General features: G+C 48.0%; 1 protein-coding gene and 1 pseudogene across 3 annotated transcripts; one reads left to right on the forward strand and one right to left on the reverse strand.

The window, feature by feature from the left end:
* On the forward strand, nt 1–19,362 carry TCFL5 (transcription factor like 5). 3 transcript variants are annotated; one of them, XM_058432767.1, is made up of 6 exons: nt 1–459; nt 1,157–1,343; nt 1,925–2,087; nt 3,563–3,806; nt 6,071–6,212; nt 18,398–19,362. In XM_058432767.1, the coding sequence occupies exons 1-6, from the start codon at nt 17–19 to the stop codon at nt 18,518–18,520; spliced, it is 1,302 nt and encodes a 433-aa protein (XP_058288750.1). In that variant the 5' UTR covers nt 1–16; the 3' UTR covers nt 18,521–19,362. The 3 variants fall into 3 exon arrangements, with proteins under 3 accessions (XP_058288750.1, XP_031997908.1, XP_031997909.1); XM_032142017.2 differs by having other exon boundaries at nt 16–459; nt 1,154–1,343; nt 18,398–19,177; XM_032142018.2 differs by having other exon boundaries at nt 16–459; nt 1,154–1,343; nt 3,566–3,806; nt 18,398–19,177.
* LOC116460822 (Putative DPH3 homolog B) lies at nt 14,189–14,470 on the reverse strand (annotated as a pseudogene).
* Nucleotides 19,363–19,476: the final 114 nt, after the last annotated feature.

The following is a 19,476-nucleotide window of genomic DNA, read 5'->3' on the forward strand; positions in this document are numbered from 1 at the left end:
CATCCTCTACTCGCACATGGAGGCGGCGGCTGACGGCGAGCTCGAGACGCGCCTCAACTCGGCGCTGCTGGCGGCGGCGGGCCCGGGCGCAGGCGCGGGCGGCTTCGCGGCGGGCGGTCTGGGGGGCGCGGCGCCCGTGTACCCCGTGCTGTGCTCGTCCGCGCTGGCGGCCGACGCGCCCTGCCTGAGCCACATCGACTTCCAGGAGCTGCGCATGATGCTGCTGAGCGAGGCGGGCGCGGCGGAGAAGACGTCTGGCAGCGGGGACGGAGCGAGGGCCCGGGCCGACGGCGCCGCCAAGGAGGGCGCGGGCGCGGCTGGACCCGAGGGCGCGCCCGAGGCCCGGGCCAAGCCGGCCGTGCGCGTCCGCCTGGAGGACCGCTTCAACAGCATCCCCGCCGAGCCGCCGCCCGCGCCGCGCGGCCCCGAGCCCCCCGAGCCGGGCGTGGCGCTCAACAAGTGCGTGCCCGGCGGCCGGGGGCTGGCGGGGCCCGGGTGGAGGCCGGGGCGGAGGCAAAGGGGGCCCTCGCTGTGCACGCCCCCAGCCTGCCCTCCCGGCGGCACAGGGCGCGGACCTCACCGGGTCTGGGGCCGCCCCGAAAGGCTGTGTGCGCTGTGCGGGCCCCGGGGAGCAGGTACTTCCAGGAACTAAACACCCCCGCCTCAGTGGCCCCGCCTGGAGAGTGGGGCCGAGCGCGCAGAATTCCTGGGAACCGTGTGCTCTGGGTGGCACTCTTAGATGTCAGGGAAGCCTAGGAAGGGCCGACCGGGGTTTGCAGGCTTTGAGCTCTAAAATGAGGCTCCAGCATGCAGCCGCCCCCTTGGTGACCCTCAGGGATGGCTGCGGAAGGGGCTGAGTCCGCAGTTTTCTGCTCATCCCAGCCTGTAGTTGCCCATCGTGGTCAGACTGGAGGATGGCAAAGTGAGGTTGGTGTCAGGGTGTGATGAGAGCAGGGAGGTGGCGCAATTTTGCTTTTCCTCCCTAGGAAGGGGAGGACTTCCACAGCAGCGCTAGTTGCTAATTGTTGTGTAGAGATTTCCAGGATGAGAGTTGAGTTGCTGTCTGGAAAAACTGGCCAGAGCCATGAGAGTGGGATGGTGGATGCTTGTCTGCTACGTATTCCTGACACTTCTGGGCTTTCTTTTGTCTTAGCAGTTTGGTAGCTCTTATTCGACATCCATCTGAATTAATGAATGTTCCTCTTCATCAGCAACAAAACAAATGTACAACATTAGTGAAAAACAAAACTGCTGCTACAACTACTGCTTTGCAATTTACATACCCACTGTTTACTACAAATGCTTGCTCTACTAGTGGAAATTCTAATGTTTCACAGACACAGGTAGGGAACATGATTTTTGAAGCTTTGCTCTTTTGTATTAAATGGGTGAATTTTAACTTATTTTGCTTAGGTCCCAAGTACTTTTTTTTTCCCTTCAGTGAGCTTAATAACCTTTTAAGCTGGGCGCCTAGGCTCACACCTGTAATCCCAGCACTTTGGGAGGCCGAGGTGGGTGGGTCATTTGAGGTCAGGAGTGCAAGACCAGCCTGGCCAACATGGTGAAACCCCGTACGAAAATTAACCGGGCAGTAGTGGCGGACACCTGTAATCCCAGCTACTCAGGAGGCTGAGACAGGAGAATCGCTTGAGCCTGGGAGGCGGAGGTTGTGGTGGGCTGACATTGCGCCACTGCACTCCATCTGGGCGACAGAGTGAGACCCTGTCTCAAAAAAAAAAAAAAAAAAAAAACCTGTGAAAGTTGAGTATGTGGTATGGGAATATTTTAAAATCTTCAGTGCAACTAAAGTTCTTCAAATTACCTGTTAGTAGCTTTGATGTTTGTTAAGTGCGTTTTACTTGTGCAGTAAAGAGGAGATTAAGCCACATATTGATAAAATTCCTGTTGCTTCGTTTTTTTCCAGAGTTCTAGTAACTCATGTTCTATACTTGAAGCTGCCAAGCACCAGGATATTGGATTGCCTAGAGCATTTTCTTTCTGTTATCAGCAAGAAATTGAATCCACTAAACAGACGTTAGGTAGTAGGAACAAAGCTTTGCCTGAGCAAGTTTGGATTAAAGTGGGAGGTAAGCGATGAAGCAGCAGGTAGTGGGAGCTTTCTTCTGACAGAGCCCTGTGGCTGATGGCATTTGGGCCGTGGGGGGGCAGGGGAGACAGATGGTTTGTACACATGTGAAACAGTCTTGGAGGTGTCTGTGTATCTCAGTGATCCGTCCATCCGCTTCCCCGTCTTCTCACTTTAAACATTATTCTGATTCTCAAACATAATTAATCTTAGTGTGAGAACGTTGAGTTTGAGGGCCTTTTCTTAACAGTAAAGTGATAGACTTACATAAATTTTCAGTTATTTTCAAGTTGTTGAAAGTACTTTATAGTTTTTTATTTTCCTTATTTTATACTCCATGAGTGAGGCAGTCATCTAACATCTGCCGAAAGCCTTTGGATAAGTGCTGCTAATAGGAGGACCTTGGGCTGCCAGGGAGAGGCCGTAAGGTGATTCGGAAAGTTTGGAAATAAAGTCACTGCTGAAGGCACTGCTGTGCTAACCTGCATAGCCTCTTCCTCCCTGGGCAACAGTGATTTGTCAGGTGACCTGATAAAAAGAACACTCCTTACACTCAGCTTTCCAAGAGTTGGTGAAGACAGGACGGGATGAAGAGCTGCCGCCTTCTCCCGTGTCAGTCACTCCCTTTCCTCCCTATGAAATTTTATGCCAAAGTATATGTTCACATTTGTAAGATACAAAGATGAGTATTAAAGCAGCCTCTGTGCTGACTACTCAGGTTAAGGAACAAAATATCACCCAAGCGACCGGATTCCTCTCTCCTGCTGAAGGCTTCATCATCCTTCTGAAATGTGTGCTTTGTGTGGCATACGTGTGCACGTGAGTGCACCTGCCAGCCACGTGCCTGCAGTTATTTGATGGATACAGTTCCACGTATGCACACGTGGCATAGCCTGTTAGGCAGCAGAAGAGCTTGGACGCTACTTCTTACTGCTTTGGGGAGGAGAGCCGCTTCTGAGGCGAGGGCACACACTTACGCTGCTTCGGTTTTGTTCTGAGCATTGCAGTAAAAATACTGTCATATTAGAATAATTGTTTTTTTTTTTCTTGTTCTTAGAATAATCGTATATAAAGAAAAGGTTTTTGGGAGGAAATATGTCCAGGTGGTTTTTTTTTTCTCCCCCATTCTGACCTTTAGAAAAAGTAAACAACTTCCTTGTTTTCTGTATTCATAGATAACAACTGTTGATTAAAAAGAGGGACTTTGGATGAGGTCATATTGGTTGCGTAGCACTTGGAAGACGTATTTAATGTGATTGATTCTTGTTCAGTTTCGTTGTATAAAATAGGCTTGGGCTTCATGAGGTTCCCTGCTGATGGTGAATAACTGCATTAGTACATCTCTTTGTGGTTCGGTTCTCTGTGCTGCTTACCCAATAATGTTTATATCTTGGATTGAAAAGGCCAAAACTGTATTCAGCATTAATTGAGATAAGAATAAAATATTAAAAACCACTTTTTTCTTCTTTCGCAAAGAAGAAGCGCTATGCAAACAAGCACTGAAGAGGAGTCGGAGTAGAATGCGTCAGTTGGACACAAATGTAGAGCGAAGAGCCCTTGGAGAGATTCAGAATGTGGGTGAAGGTGCCACCGCCACACAAGGCACTTGGCAGCCCTCGGAGTCCTCACAGGCAAACCTGGGGGAGCAGGCCCAGTGTGGGCCCCAGGGAGGAAGGTCTCAGCGTAGGGAGAGGCATAACCGAATGGAAAGAGATAGAAGGTAATATGTGCGACTGCTTGTCAGGCTGGCTCATGTGATTACCTTAGTCATACGTGGTTATCACAGATAAATGATCCTTAGCCATTTCTGCGTTCAGAGGGAATAAAGGAAGTAGGAGCATCGTTAACTTTCCCAGATGGATCAAGGATCCCCCAGACTGTGTCCAGGCTCGCTGGCTCACTAGGAAGACTCCCGGGACTCAGCATGCAGTCACTCTCAGGCTGTGACTTACTGTGGAGAAAGGATGCCAGGTGCGATCAGCAAAGGCGCATGGGGAGAAGGCAGGAGATGAGGTGCAAGCTTCTAAGAGCGTGCCCTGTGGAGTCAGGCAAGATGCCCCTCATGCCCCCAGCCATGTGGTCTGAAAACGTGGGTGAGGTGTTGCCAACCGGGAAAGCTCGCTAGAGACCAGGGGCATGTCACGTAGGCACTCCCTCCACGCATGCAACCACAGTCCGGTCTCCCAGACGGAGAGCAGGTGTTCAGTGTCAGCCATACTGTTTGCACACTGTAGGTTCTGGGGGCACTTTTAAGTCCCCGAATCTAGGTTCGCAGACTCCACTAAGGGCCAGCCCTGACTGCAGGCCTTTCTGAGGAGAGTGGTCAGCCTGTTACGGTAACTGCTGCTTACCAGCCAACTGAGTTCTGCAAGTTTTGCCTGGTTCTTTTTTTTTTTTTTGAGACAGAGTCTCGCTCTGTCGCCCAGGCTGGAGTGCAGTGGCGCAATCTCTGCTCACTGGAAGCTCCGCCTCCCGGGTTCACGCCATTCTCCTGCCTCAGCCTGCCGAGTAGCTGGGACTACAGGCGCCCGCCACCACACCTGGCTAATTTTTTTGTATTTTTTAGTAGAGACGGGGTTTCACCGTGGTCTCGATCTCCTGACCTCGTGATCTGCCTGCCTTGGCCTCCCAAAGTATTGGGATTACAAGCGTGAGCCACTGTGCCTGGCATGGCAATTTCTTTTAAAGGGATCTATTCAAACTAGGGCAGGGTGCAGTGGCTCATGGCTGTGGGCCGAGGTGGGAGGATTGCTTGAGCCCGGGAGTTTGAAACCAGCCTGGGCAACATAATAAGTCCCCGTCTCTAAAGAAAAACCAACAATACTAGTGGTGGTGGTGCACACCTGTTGCCCCAGCTGCTTGGGAGGCTGAGGTGTGGAAGGATCGCTTGAGCTTGGGAGGTCAGCACTGTAATCAGCTGTGATCATGCCACTGCACTCCATCCTGGGCCACAAAGGGAGACCCATCCCCCAAAGAAAATTAAAAAGCCAGCTGATATCTTTTTATGATACTTCTATACACATAGACTAACTGAGGGCCTCAACCTACTGTGAATTATGAAGGGCATTTTGCTTGCTCCGACATTTATTTAATAGACGTTTATTGAGTACCTGCTATGTGGAAAGCCCGACACCATATGTTGACAGTTTGAAAGTTTGACTTCTAGCTCTACCGCCTAGACTTGTGGTTAGAGTTCAGTGAGCTGATGCGTAAAGAGTGTTTGGCTCAATGCCTAGAAGTCCAAAAGCACCTAGTAAATGCCAGCTGCTGTTTTACTGGCAAAGTCTCTGATTAAAGTTCTAAATACACAGGTGTGAAGATGAGTAACAAGGGCCATATTGAATAAGTTGCTCAGTATCTGCTTGTTTAGGACTTTGCATGTTACTGAATGTAATATGTAAAAGTTTAAGAAATAGTCTAATAAGACTCCAATTGGTTATCTCTACAAAGACCAAGTTTCAGAATATTAACAGAGTGTTGGGCCATGATCCTTTCTGAATCAGGGCCCCTTGGAGAAAGCTGTGCATGAGTTCCTGGTAGGGTATTTAGCCCATGAAGGGCAAGTAATATCAGTCTTGAATGAAAGAGTTATCTGCCCAATTTGGACCCCTCAGTGGTCCAAATGGAAGAAGGTGTCAGACACAAAATGTTGCTTCCAGTTTCAGGGGCTTTGGAGCCATCCCTAATCTAAAGACTTGAACCTGGCCCGTGAGAAGTAAATAGGGAAAGCTTTCGGGAGCGTGTGGGTCATGGGCCCACCAAGGGCACCCAAGGATGCTCTGGCCTCCCGAAGGCAGTAGCTGCCTCTGTAGACAAGGCCGTGGCAAAGCCGTGGGGCTTCCTGTGGTGACGGGCGCTTCCGTAGCACTCAGTGGCCAGGCTTCACGAGCTCTGGTTCCCTCAAGTGCTACCGTGAGACACTTCCTTTTAGATGTTTGTTTTGCTCCGGCCTCTCTTGGTGATGACTTTGGGTTTTGACTGTAGGCGCAGAATCCGCATTTGCTGTGATGAGTTGAATCTCTTAGTGCCGTTCTGCAATGCCGAGACTGACAAGGCCACAACTCTGCAGTGGACCACAGCATTCCTGAAATACATCCAGGAAAGACATGGAGATTCTCTTAAAAAGGTTAGTGGTAGGCCAGGTAGATTTTCAGAATTTTACAAATTTTACTTATCAATGTCCCTCTTTTTTCCTAAGGATAACTCAAACTATCCTTTGTTTCCTGGAATCTAACATCAAATACTAAGTCCAGTATGAACAAAGCTCTGCTCATTAATGATATAACTTGTCATTTATTAAAGTAATAGTCACAGCCTACATGTGTTACACTCAGTGTATAAATGACTGTGAAGAGGCAATTGTCAGATAGCAAATTGGGCACCTGCTCTGTACGGTATATTGCACTGGGGCTGACGGTGTGTAGGACATGATTTTTGCCCTCAGAAAAACTTGTGAAAGGGATAAAAGCAAGAATAGAAAAACAAAAACTGGCCAGGCACAGTGGTTCACGTCTGTAATCCCAGCAGTTTGTGAGGCTGAAGTGGGAGGATCTCTTGAGCCCAGGAGTTTGAGACCAGCCTGGGCAACATGGCAAGACCCCATCTCTACTAAAAAGTACAAAAATTAGCCTGGTGTGGTGGTGTATGTCTGTAGTCCCAGCTACTCGGGGCAGGGGCTGAGAGGGAGGACCAATTGAGCCAGGGAGGTCGAGGCTGCAGTGAGCTGAGATCATACCACTGCACTCCAGCCTGGGCAACAGGGCAAGACCCTGCCCCACCCCCACCCACCCCAAAAAAGAAAGAGAAACAAAAATGCAGGTAAGTGTCAAATAGTCTGATCTGGACTTCAGATATACCCAGCAGGTTAATAAGAAATATACTTCTGTGGACTGGGTGAATGTACTTCTGCGGACTGGGTGAATATACTTCTGCGGACTGGGTGACTATACTTCTGCGGACTCGGTGAATATACTTCTGCCGACCGGGTGACTATGCTTCTGCCGACCTGGTGACTATGCTTCTGTGGACCGGGTGACTGTGCTTCTGTGTACTGGGTGCATATACTTCTGTGGACCGGGTGACTGTACTTCCGTGGACCGGGTGACTATACTTCTGTGTACTGGGTGCATATACTTCTGTGGACCGGGTGACTGTACTTCTGTGAACTGGGTGACTAGGGAGGAGCCGGCGTGTTAGCAGCAGCATATCCAGTCCCTCAGGACAGCCACCCTGCCGTGATCCTGTCTGTGTGGTCGTGGCAGTGGCCTGCAGCAAGCCATCGTGGTTGGCTGGAACCAGACTTAGGGTTTGAATGCGGGAGTTCAGTCAGCCCCTCAGTGGCCCAAAAGGAAGAAGGTGTCAAGTCACAGGGCTGGTTCTGGGCCCTGCCTTGGGGGGACCCGAGTTCCAGGGTCCTGGGCCCTGCCTTGGGGGGACCCGAGTTCCAGGTCCCGGCCTCAGCGTTGCAGTGGCCAGGGTCAGTGGCTCTTTGGCCCTCTAGGAGTGAGCAGACCTTAGTGAAATAGATCCACAGGGTCCTGACTTTGTACCTGGTCCAAGCTGTGGGGGAATTGCTGCTGTTGACCCAGGCAGGAGTCTGACTAGAGAACAAGCTGAGGTTGCTGCAACAAACAAGGACATTTTTCAAAAAGGGCTCCCAGGCCAGGCACAGTGACTCACGCCTGTGATCCCAGCACTCTGGGAGGCTGAGGCGGGTGGATCATTTGAGGCCAGGAGTTCGAGACCAGCTTGGCCAACATGATGAGACCCCGTCTCTACTAACAATACAAAAATTAGCCAGGCGTGGTGGCGCCTGTAGTCCCAGCTACTCAGGAGGCTGAGGCAGGAGAATTGTTGAACCCAGGAGGCAGAGGTTGCAGTGAACCAAGATAGCGCCACTGCACTCCAGCCTGGGTGACAGAGCGAGACTCCATCTCAAAAGAAGGGCTCCTGTGTCTACGTCGTGGGGCTAGAGAGAGGTCCCCTGCAGCTGGGCTGTGTTGAGTGAGAGCTCTTCTCTTGAGCGCCAGGCAATAGTTTATCTTGTCTCTGTCCGTTTTCTATGTCCACATGACGTTTACATCTTGTGAGTTGCATAATTTAAGTTCTTTATTTACATTATACGTTTAATTGCATTCTATAGCGATACTATGTTAAATGTATTCTGATCGGGTCATTTATGGGTATTTACAATGCAGTTACTCTTGAAGATTATTGTTAGAGGTAGACTGTTGATTTGTTTTGATAAAATAAAGCTTTTGTGTTTTAAAAAATGCTTTAATGTTTTGGCTTTGTGTATCTATTAGTAAATCATGATTGATCTGATTTACTCAAATAAGATGAAGGCATTTATAATTTTTGAAATTAAAAAATGTTAATTGTATGTATAGTCAAAGATTAAGTAGACCAAATGTTTATGGATGTGATACTTTACATACATTATGTTTGCTGAATATTTCTGAAATGTAATTACATTGAATCTGATTACTTCTGGGTCACATTATTAGACCCACCAAGAAATAGGCTGAGGTCAAGTCAGTTCACAATTTTTTCGGGGAATTAGAACATAAAAAAGCCAAAACACATGGGTTCTTAACTGTTTCTTTAGTGACTTCCCCCTTTTACTTGCATGCATATTTTTGTCCTTAAAGACGCAATACATGAGAGTTTTAAGTGATTTCTCTACATAATTTTGGTACACATTTCACTCAGCAGGTCTTTTCCAGTGTGACCAGGCACTGCTGAAGGTGCTGGGGTACCCTGGGCAAGACAGAGGCACGTCTGGCACGGAGGGAGGCGGGGGACGGGTAAACGTGAAGACAGCGGGAGCGGGGCCTTGCGGGTAGAGGATGCTGCTGTGAGCTGGCCTGACTGGGGGGGCTGCTTTGGATTGGTAGTCGAGGGAGGCGCCCAGCCAAGGCCCAATGATGACAGGGAGCTGGCAGCCGAGACCTGGGGGCTGCAGGATCTGAGGAGTGCCTGCCTGCCAGCCAGCGTTGCTGGGCAGGGCCCCTGGGCAGGCTGGGGACTGGTGGACCGCTAGTCCTGAGGGTTGGGGGCCTTGGCAGTCTTTGGGCAGTGAGTGACGTGACCTGACCCATATCACCCCACTGCTGGGGGTCACCGGATGCTAGGGAGTAGGAGTTGGGCCGGCGTGAGAGTGGAAACCAGGAGTGTGCAGTAGCTGGGAGATGTGGCTGGCCGGGCGATGGCTGCCAGGGGGCGGCGCTGGGGAGAAAGGCACGAGGCTTCTTGTGTTTGTGGCGGTACCAGTTGGGGGGTGTGATGGGAAAAAGGCGTCAGGGTTTGGCCTCAGTGGCTGGGTGGATGGGGCTAAAGAGGGAAGACTCAGAGAAGCAGGATCTCGGCATTCTGGGGGCGTCAGGTGGAGACATCAGGAGGCAGGGGATAGACAAGTATGAGGTGAGGGCAGGGCGGCGTCAACCATCAGTGATTCACTTCCTGTTCGTTTTCTTTTTTTTTTTGTTTTTGAGACAGAGTCTCACTCTGTCACCCAGACTGGAGTGGCCTCCCAAGTAGCTGGGACTACAGGTGCCTGCCACCACGCCCGGCTAATTTTTTGTATTTTTTAGTAGAGATGGGGTTTCACTGTGTTAGCCAGGATGGTCTCGATCTCCTGACCTCGTGATCCGTCCGCCTCGGCCTCCCAAAGTGCTGGGATTACAGGCGTGAGCCACCGCGCCCAGCCTCCTGTTCGTTTTCTAGTGAACATAGGAATTACAGTGAACACCTGTACACCCATGCTTCAATCTCAGCAATGAACATTTACCGTATTTACTTGTACACACGCACAATTTCAAAGACAATTATAGACACGAACCTTCATCTCTAAATATTTCTACATAAATCTCCAAAAGACGGGCCTTCCACAGAATCCCAGTGCCATGACCATGCCTCACCAAGGTGATGACAAGTCTTTTTCATATCCTCTAATGCACAGACTATTCAGATTTGCCCAAAATGTTCTTTTATTGCCACCATACCTAATTTTTTTTATTTTAATGTTTATTTTATTTTTTTGAGACAGGGTCTCACTGTCTTCCAGGCTGGAGTGCAGTAGCACGATTATGGCTCACTGCAGCCTCTGCCTCCTGGGCTCAAGCAATCCTCTTGCCTCAGCCTCCTAAGTAGCTAGGACTACAGGTGTGTGCCATCATGCCCAGCTAATTTTATTTTTGTAGGGATGGGGTTTTGCCGTGTTTCACAGGCTGGTCTCATACTTTGGGGCTCAAGTGATCCTCCTGCCTCAGCCTCCCAAAGTGCTGGGATTACAAGCATGAGCCACCGTGCCTGACCACTTTTTAAAATTTTTATAGCAAAAGGGTCTTGCTGTGTTGCCCAGGCTGGCCTCCCAAAGTGCTGGGATTATAGGCATGAGCCACCACACCAGCCAAAATGTTCTAAAAATGACTTTCATAGCTGTTTTTTTCCATAGTCCAGCACCCAGCCATGGATTATACACTGCATTTGATGACAGTTTTCAAGCTCTTAAGCTACAAGAATCCCACCCACAGTTATTAACTATGGCATTGAGGCTTTGAAGAGATGAGGCCGGTTGTCTAGAGAATGCCCCACATTCTGGGTTTAGATGGCTCTATTTACTTTTGGTAATTTTAAATTTTGGTGTCATATCAAACTTACAGAACAATTGCCAAGAACAGTACAAAGAGCTCTTTGTAGGCCTGTCCGGGTTTCTCCATTCTCCCTGCCAGTTCCAGTTGCTCTCCAGGTATCTTTGGGATCCATTTGATAGTAAGCTGCAGACACCATGCTTCTTTATACTTAAATATTTCTGTGGTTTTTTTTTTGAGACGGAGTCTTGCTCTGTCGCCCGGGCTGAAGTGTAGTGGTGCCATCTCAGCTCACTGCAACCTCTGCCTCCCAGGTTAAGCAATTCTGCCTCAGCCTCTCGAGTAGCTAGGACTACAGGCATGGCCCACCACACCCGGCTAATTTTTGTATTTTTAGTAGAGACTGGGTTTCACCATGTTGGCCAGGCTGGTCTCAAACTCTTGACCTCAAGTGATCCCGCCTAGCTCAGCCTCCCAAAGTGCTGGGATTACCACTGAGCCACCATGCCCAGCTGGTTTTTGTATTTAATAGAGACAGGGTTTCACCCTGTTGGCCAGGCTGATCTCGAACTCCTGACCTCGTGATCCACCTGTCTCAGCCTCCCAAAGTGCTGGGATTACAGGCATGAGCCACCACACCCGGCCCAGTGTTTACTTTTTTTGTTTGAGACGGAGTCTCGCTCTTGTCACCCAGTCTGCAGTGCAGTGGCGTGATCCCGGCTCACTGCACCCTCCGCCTGCTGGGTTCAAGCGATTCTCCTGCCTCAGCCTCCCGAGTAGCTGGGATTACAAATGTGTGCCACCGTGCCCGGCTAATTTTTGTATTTTTAGTAGAGACAGTGTTTTGCCATGTTGGCCAGGCTGGTCTCGACCTCCTGACCTCAGGTGATCCGCCCGCCTTGGCCTCCCAAAGTGCTGGGATTACAGGCTTGAGCCACCGCGCCCGGCCCCTTTGTTTACTTTTTAATATCCACAACGATGAAAATCAGGACATTCAGCGTTGGTGCAAGACCGTAGTTATTCACATTTTGCCTGCTGTCTCAATAGTGCCCACTACAACTTTTTCCCCAGTCGGGATGGCGTCTGGGCACTGGTTGTGTTTAGTTGTTGTGAGACGCCCCTGCACACTGGGGGCCCTGAAGGTGCCAGCCACACCTGGGGCCTCCTTTGTGGTGTCTGTCCCTCCCTTCTTCACACCAGCAGGTGGCTGAGTCCCACTTCGCGTCTCCCTGCCATCTGCATCAGGCCCCGGTGTCGCTGTCCCTCACGTGCTGTCTGGCGTCAGGCCCTGCTGCAGACTCGGACTGGCCTGTCCCTTCTACTTTCCTGCGGACACGCTGTGACTTCTCCCATGATCCTTCTGTGAGAACTCCCTGGACCTCGTGTCCTGTACTGGCAACTGCCCATTTCTCCGCTCTCCTTGGCTGCCCGGCTCCCCGGTGCTTGTCTGTACCTCCTGAGCCACTTCATTCTCTCTTGGATCCATTCCCAGCAGCCTGTGACCATGGCCTCCCATGCTGTTTAGTCACACCATCACGCCCAGCTAATTTTTGTAGTTTTAGTAGAGATGGGGTTTTGCCATATTGGCCAGGCTGGTCTCGAACTCCTGACCTCAGGTGATCCGCCTGCCTCTGCCTCCCACAGTGCGGCCTCCCACAGTGCTGGGATTACCAATGTGAGCCACCGCGCCTGGCCTACATACGGATTTTCATTCTGTTTTTGAACATGGCCACTGGAGGGCCTCTCGGCTGCAGAGCAAGCGTTTGTAGCTTGTTTGTGGCAGAATGAGCCGAACGCTGTGTTGTGACCTGTTTTAAAAATAAAGCATCTTGAAAAGCCATTCTCTTTGTCCTAATGAGTTTATGCCTCCTTACCTCTGGCCGCCTGAGCTCCTTGAGCTCCTTGGTCCGCTGTACCCATCTGGCCTGGGCTGTGCTGGAGTCTTTCTGGGGCTCAGTCATTCACTTTGTTGGTTTTTTGTGTGGGGTCAGTGGTAGTGCTTTTTCCATCATAATTTGCTTTTATCTTTATTATCCAAAAACCTTATTTCTATTATTTCCTTCTTGAAGTTTTATTTTTTTCTGGTATCTTGGGTTGGAAGTTTATTTTGTCTATGTTGTTTTCTAATCAGTGCATTATAGTAAATTTGTCCTGGTGTGCTTTTGAAACATTTCACAGGTTAGGACACAATGCTTTCATTGTTTCTCAGTTCTAAGTAGCTTGTAATTTTTTTTTTTTTTTCGAGATGGAGTTTCACTCTTGTTGCCCAGGCTGCTGTGCAATGGCGCGATCTTGGCTCACTACAGCATCTGCCTCCTGGGTTCAAGCAATTCTCCTGCCTCAGCCTCCCGACTAGCTGGGATTACAGCATGCGCCACCACCCCGGCTAATTTTGTATTTTTATTAGAGACAGGGTTTCTCCATGTTGGTGAGGCTGGTCTCGAACTCCTGACCTCAGGTGATCCACCCACCTCGGCCTCCCGAAGTGCTGGGATTACAGGCGTGAGCCACCGCACCTGGCCTCTTTCTTCCTCTTAATAACTCCCTGGTATATTTTCCTGACATATAGTTAGAGCTGTTTCTTTTTTCTTACTAAGAAATTTTTTTTTAATTGTTGGTATTTTTCTTTTTCTTTCTCTCTCTCTCTTTTTTTTTTTTTTCAGCGAGGGGCTGTCATTCTGTCACCCAGGCTGGAGTGCGGTGCAACCACAGCTTATTGCAGCCTCGTCCTCTGGGGCTTAGGTGATCCTCCTGCCTCAGCCTCCCGAGTAGCTAGGACTGTAGGCGCCCCTCACCACCACGCCTGTCTTATTGTTATTCTTCTCATATTCACAAATCTAATATGAGTATCTGCTTTGGTACATTGTCATCTCAATATGTTTTGATGTTATAAAAATTCCTTTAAAGCTCAACTATTTCACATATGTTCTGTTGCAAATAGATGCAGATTGAGAGTGCGATGCCATCAGTACCATGTGTTTGGCCTGGGCTCAGCTGAGGAGGACTAAAGGGATCTGCCCTTCTCTTTCACAGCTGCCCCAACTCCCAGGAGATGGGTTGTGGGTGGGCCCTGCAAGGTCCAGATGGAACCACAACTTAACCCTGCCTCTGCCCAACTGTTCATAGTGAAGGCGGACGCCGGGACTAGCCTCATCACTGTGTGAAAACAGTTTAAAAGATCTCGCGAGTGCCTGGTTATGTCCTCTGAGGATGATTATTTTCTTCCTTCCTTCCTTTTTTTTTTTTTTTTTTTTTGAAATTATCTTCTTTTAAATTTAGATGGATAATTAAGAACGCTTCCAATTTAAGGTTCTAAGCACAAACTCTAGATACGTCATGTATGGACTTGCTTCCCGAAGATGAAATCAGCAGTTGATGGAAAGAATCCACAACACGCCTACAGAACAGCAAATCACAAATGGTTGTCTCCATGAAGCCAGGAGCTTTGCATTTGAAATTTCTATCTGGGCTCATTTCCAGCTGTTCAGGATTCGGATTCCTGAAGGCTTCCTCAGCATTTAACTCATTCTTTGTTGGCTGAAGGCACTGGGACTGTTTCTCCACACGCAAACTGATCTTTGTCATAAATCACTTTTATAATGAGAGAGCAGCTAGGACACATTGCCACGCCTTCCCCATTCTCCAGCTCTTCCTTGGTGATGGAGAAGTTATCTACATATGGGCAGGGAATACATCTCCGAATCCTCGTCATATTGAAAGTCCTCGATTTCCACCTCGTCGTGAAATACTGCCATGGTCAGCGGGGGTCGCTGAAGGGGTGACGACCCGGCAGTCCGAGACCAGCTCCGAGCGTCTAACTTCGCCAGAGCCGGCCCAGGCTCTGACTTTCATTTAATTATCCTAAAAGGTGAATTCTATCTTGCCAAATAGACAAGTGTTTTTTATATGTAGGCTTTAGGTGTCAGAATATAGGAAATTATCAAAATGTGGGGTCATCTTAAATTGCATCCTAAAACCTTTTAAAATTTGGGAAGAAGCCGAGTATCATAGCTCACGCCTGTAATCCAGCACTTTGGGAGGCCGAGGTGGGTAGATCACCTGAGGTCAGGAGTTCGAGACCAGCCTAGCCAACATGATGAAACCCCATCTCTACTAAAAATACAAAAATTAGCCAGGCGTTGTGGCACATGCCTGTAATCCCAGCTACTCAGGAGGCTGAGGTGGGAGAATCACTTGAACCCAGGAGGCAAAGGTTGCAGTGAGCCGATGTCATGCCATTGCACCCCAGTCTGGGCGACAAGAGTGAAACTCCATCTCAAAAAAAAAAAAAAATTGGGAAGAAAATGAGTATATTTATATGCAGGTGTAGATTCTGAGTGTGCATAGTAGTTGGAAATGGCAGCTTGCTTGGTTGGAAAGTTGCTTAAAAGTGGATGGGTGGAATGTTACAGCCACTCCAGATGATTCGGAAGTTAAATCCTTGGCAGCATGGTGCTTATGTCCTCCTGGACTTGAATTAACTATAAACTTAACTGCAACTCAGCAACAAAAAGACTACACAGACTGGGAACCGTGGCTCCCGCCTGTAATCCCAGCACTTTGGGAGGCTGAGGTAGGTGGATCACCTGTGGTCAGGAGTTTGAGACCAGCCTGGCCAACATGGTGAAACCCCGTCTCTACTAAAAATTAGCCGGGCGTCGTGGCGGGCGCCTGTAATCCCAGCTATTCAGGAGGCTGAGGCAGGAGAATTGCTTGAACCCTGGGAGGCAGAGGTTGCAGTGAGCCGAGATCATGCCGTTACACTCCAGCCTGGGTGACAGAGTGAGACTCGGTCTCAAAAAACAAAACAAAACAAAACAAAAAACAGAAAAGAAAAATGTTAAAAGCCAGGTGTGATGGTGCGCACCTGTAGTCCCAGCTATTCAGGAGGCTGAGGCAGGAGAATTGCTTGAACCCTGGGAGGCAGAGGTTGCAGTGCGCACCTGTAGTCCCAGCTACTCGGGAGGCTGAGCCTGCAGGGAGCCGTGGATGCGCCACTGCATTCCAGCCTGAGAGAGCAAGACCCTGTCCAAGAAAAAGACAACACAACTCAAAAAGGGGCAAAGGACTTGAATAGACATTTCTCCAGAGAAGATACACAGATGGCCAATAAGCCCATGAAAAATGTGCCAAGCTGTCAGTCATTAGGGAAATAGAAATCAAGACCCAGTGAGATACTACTACACACATACTAGGATGGCTATTTAAAACAAACAGACAAACAGAAAATAGCAAGTGTTGGCAAGGATGTGGGGAAATCAGAATCCCTGTGCATTGCCGCTGGGGGTGTGAAATGGTGCAGCCACTGTGGAAAACAGTATGACAGCTCCTCAGAAGGTTAAACAGAATCACCAGAGAAGCATAAACCCCAAAGAAGTGAAACAGGGACCCAAATGGATGCTTTTCTGTGAATATTCATGGCAGCACCTTTCACAGTGGCCAAAACGTGGAAACAACTCGTGTGCTCCAACAGATGAATGAATAAGCAAATGTGTTTCAAGCCCACAACAGAATCTTATGCAGCCATGAAAAGGAGTGAAATTCCGACACAGGCTACCGCGTGGATGGTCCTTGAGGACATTATGCTGAGTGAAATAAGCCAGTCACAACAGGGCACACCCTGCAGGATTCCGTGAATGAGGCACCTAGAGCCGTCAGATTCATAGAGACAGAAAGTGGACTGGTACGTGCCGGGAGCTGGGGCCGGAGCGGGTGTGGAGTTAGTGTTTAATGGGTATGGAGTTTCTGTTTAGGGTGATGAAAAGGTGGTGGTGGTGGCTGCACAGCACTGTGAATGGACTTCACACTGCTCCACTGTACACTTATACATGCTTAAAAGGCAAATTTTGTTCTATATTTTAATACCACAATAAAAAATATATAAACCTGGATTTAATCGTGTAGAATGCTATGTTTTAAAACAAACTTACAGAAATTTTCAAATGTGCACAAAAAATGAACTCCCAGGTCCCTCTAATTCAGTTTCAGGCATCAGCTTGTTTCACCTATACTCTCGCCCTCCCACCACCACTGAATTATTTTAAAACAATTCCAGACACCATTTCATTCATAAATACATCTTCAGAAAGAAAAAGCCTGTTTAAAAACACAGGCGCATTATCAGTCTCCTTCCTGAATGCCTTCATTCCTTTTTACCCACCTGTGAGTCTCCTTCCCGAATCTGAGCAGAAGCTCCCGTGAGCTCACAGGTGTCTATAGTCAGCTCATTTGAATCAGGATCCAAACATCGCATTTGGTTGATAGTTCTTAAATATATCTTAACCCGTCATAGTTCCCCCTTCCTTTCTTTCTCACCGTTCATTTGTTGAAAAGGGAATGATTTGTCATGTAGACGTTTCCACATTCTGCCCGTGGTGGTTGGCGCCTGTCATCGGGCCGTCACCTGTGCCTCTCTCTTCATCTCGGTCTCTCCTTTGGGAGGTTGAGACTGACCCCACCATTATAATTGAGGCCTTTTGTAAAAGGTGGTGTGACAGGAGCAAGCTCACCCCACCCCCACCCTGCTGGCAGGGTCTCCCCAAGGACAGAGCCGTCTCAGCGAGCAGCACCTCCACCGTGCTGGCCTTGGAACCCTGAGTGGGTGGCAGTGCAGAGGGCAAGGGAGTCACCCTGGGATGGGGGTAGATACCCCTGACTTGCTAATGGTTGAAACTTTTTAAAAATTTATTTTTTTGAGACAGAGTTTCACTCTTGTTGCCCAGGCTGGAGTGCAATGGCTCGATCTCGGCTCACCACAACCTCCGCCTCCCGGGTTCAAGGGATTCTCCTGCCTCAGCCTCCCTAGTAGCTGGGATTATAGGCATGTGCCACCACGCCTGGCTAATTTTGTATTATTTATTTATTTTTTATTATTATTATACTTTAAGTTTTAGGGTACATGACGGGGTTTCTCCATGCTGATCAGGCTGGTCTCAAACTCCCAACCTCAGGTGATCCGTCTGCCTCGGCCTCCCAAAGTGCTGGGATTACAGGCATGAGCCACCGCACCCGGCCTAATGGTTGAAACTTTTTAAAAATTTATTTTTTTTGAGACGGAGTTTCACGCTTGTTGCCCAGGCTGGAGTGCAATGGCATGATTTCGGCTCACTGCAACCTCCACCTCCCAGGCTCAAGAGATTCTCCTGCCTCAGCCTCCCAAGTAGCTGGGTTCACAGATGCTTGCCACCACGCCCAGCTAATTTTTATATTTTTTAGTAAAGACGGGGTTTCACCATGTTGATCAGGCTAGTCTTGAACTCCTGACCTCAGGTGATCCACCCACCTCGGCCTCCCAAAGTGCTGGGATTATAGGCATGAGCCACCGCACCCAGCCTGAAATGTTTAATATATACACTCTACCTTCTCTCAAATGCTGGGTTTACAGGTTTATTAGCTAGGGCCTGTTAATGGTTGAAACATTCATGTCATGTATATTTTACCACAATAAAATCAATACAATGTGGCCAGACATTCTGAGTATTGGAAAAACTAAGTAAAAGTACATGTACAGTGTAACTGCTATTTGAAAAAAAAAGTTCAAATCTGTTTATTACATAAATCCCCTTGTGAGGTATGACACAAGTTTGTGAATGATGCTTTAAAACAGCGTATTTTAAAGTCATTTACTTAGCTCTTAATTTTAACCTTTTGCACTTTGGAAGATAGCAGTTTTCATGTCAATTAATTCAGTACATTAACCATCACTTCTTCTTAACTTTAGGAATTTGAGAGTGTGTTTTGCGGTAAAACTGGCCGAAGGCTAAAGCTGACCAGACCAGACTCCTTGGTGACCTGTCCTGCACAGGGCAGTCTACAGAGTAGCCCCTCGATGGAGATCAAGTGATCGGACTGAACAGGAATCCTTTGGGAGTGAACAGCCATTCCTTCGTGATCTATGCACGTTTTCTGCAACCCTGGAACTCTGCTCGGATGGCCTGACTCAAAAAGGGCGTGACTCAAGCTGACGGGAGGTAGGGACTTCGAGAGCACACTTTGTAAAAATATTTATCTAGAACCAAATGCTTATCCATGAATGTCCTCTTAGACCATTTGGGGATGAAGCCATCTTAATAATTAGCAATAATTAGTAAGCATTTTCTCAATGCTCTGATTCCATCATGTTTTCTTAACATGATAACTTAAAAAATTGACATCCTTTGTACTTTCTTTAATCTTAAAAAGTACGCTGCTTTTTACTTATTTACATTTTAAATACGCCCCTTTAGCAATTGGAACAAGTTAAATTGTTAACTAAAAACAGTTTGGAAATTTTATTTCATTTGTTATATCACACCCCCTTGTAATGATTCTGAGTCACGTGGTGCTGTATTACAACATGCAGGACCATTTTAAACCTTTGTGCTAAAAATTTTCCAGATACTTGCTTTAAAGCTACTTTCATCCACAAATGAAATATTGTCACAGTAGATGCTTAAATGCCCACATTTTCATACCAAGAGTCATTACTTCATGTGTAATAAACTGTGGTGTTTGGAATTGAGTTTTTAAATGAGTAGCTTTATTTATCACAACAGGTAATAGCAATAGACGTTATTGCAATACAAAGTCGCCCTCAATAAATACTGTTAATTGGAGATGTGAGTTTGTACACAAAACATCAGACTAGACCTTTGTATGGGAGAGAATTTACTGTACATTAAATTCTTTATTTTTTGTTACTCTGTAGCCAGTCATTAATCTGAAGATTTAATATATCATTTTATTGGGATGAGATCACAGTCTTTACACAAATGCTGTGTAAACAAGTTAGTTACTGAATATTTTTCACCTTGTGGAATT

This window comes from Hylobates moloch, unplaced genomic scaffold, assembly GCF_009828535.3.
Source record: "Hylobates moloch isolate HMO894 unplaced genomic scaffold, HMol_V3 SCAFFOLD_21, whole genome shotgun sequence".
In the NCBI taxonomy this organism is placed as follows: domain Eukaryota; kingdom Metazoa; phylum Chordata; class Mammalia; order Primates; family Hylobatidae; genus Hylobates; species Hylobates moloch.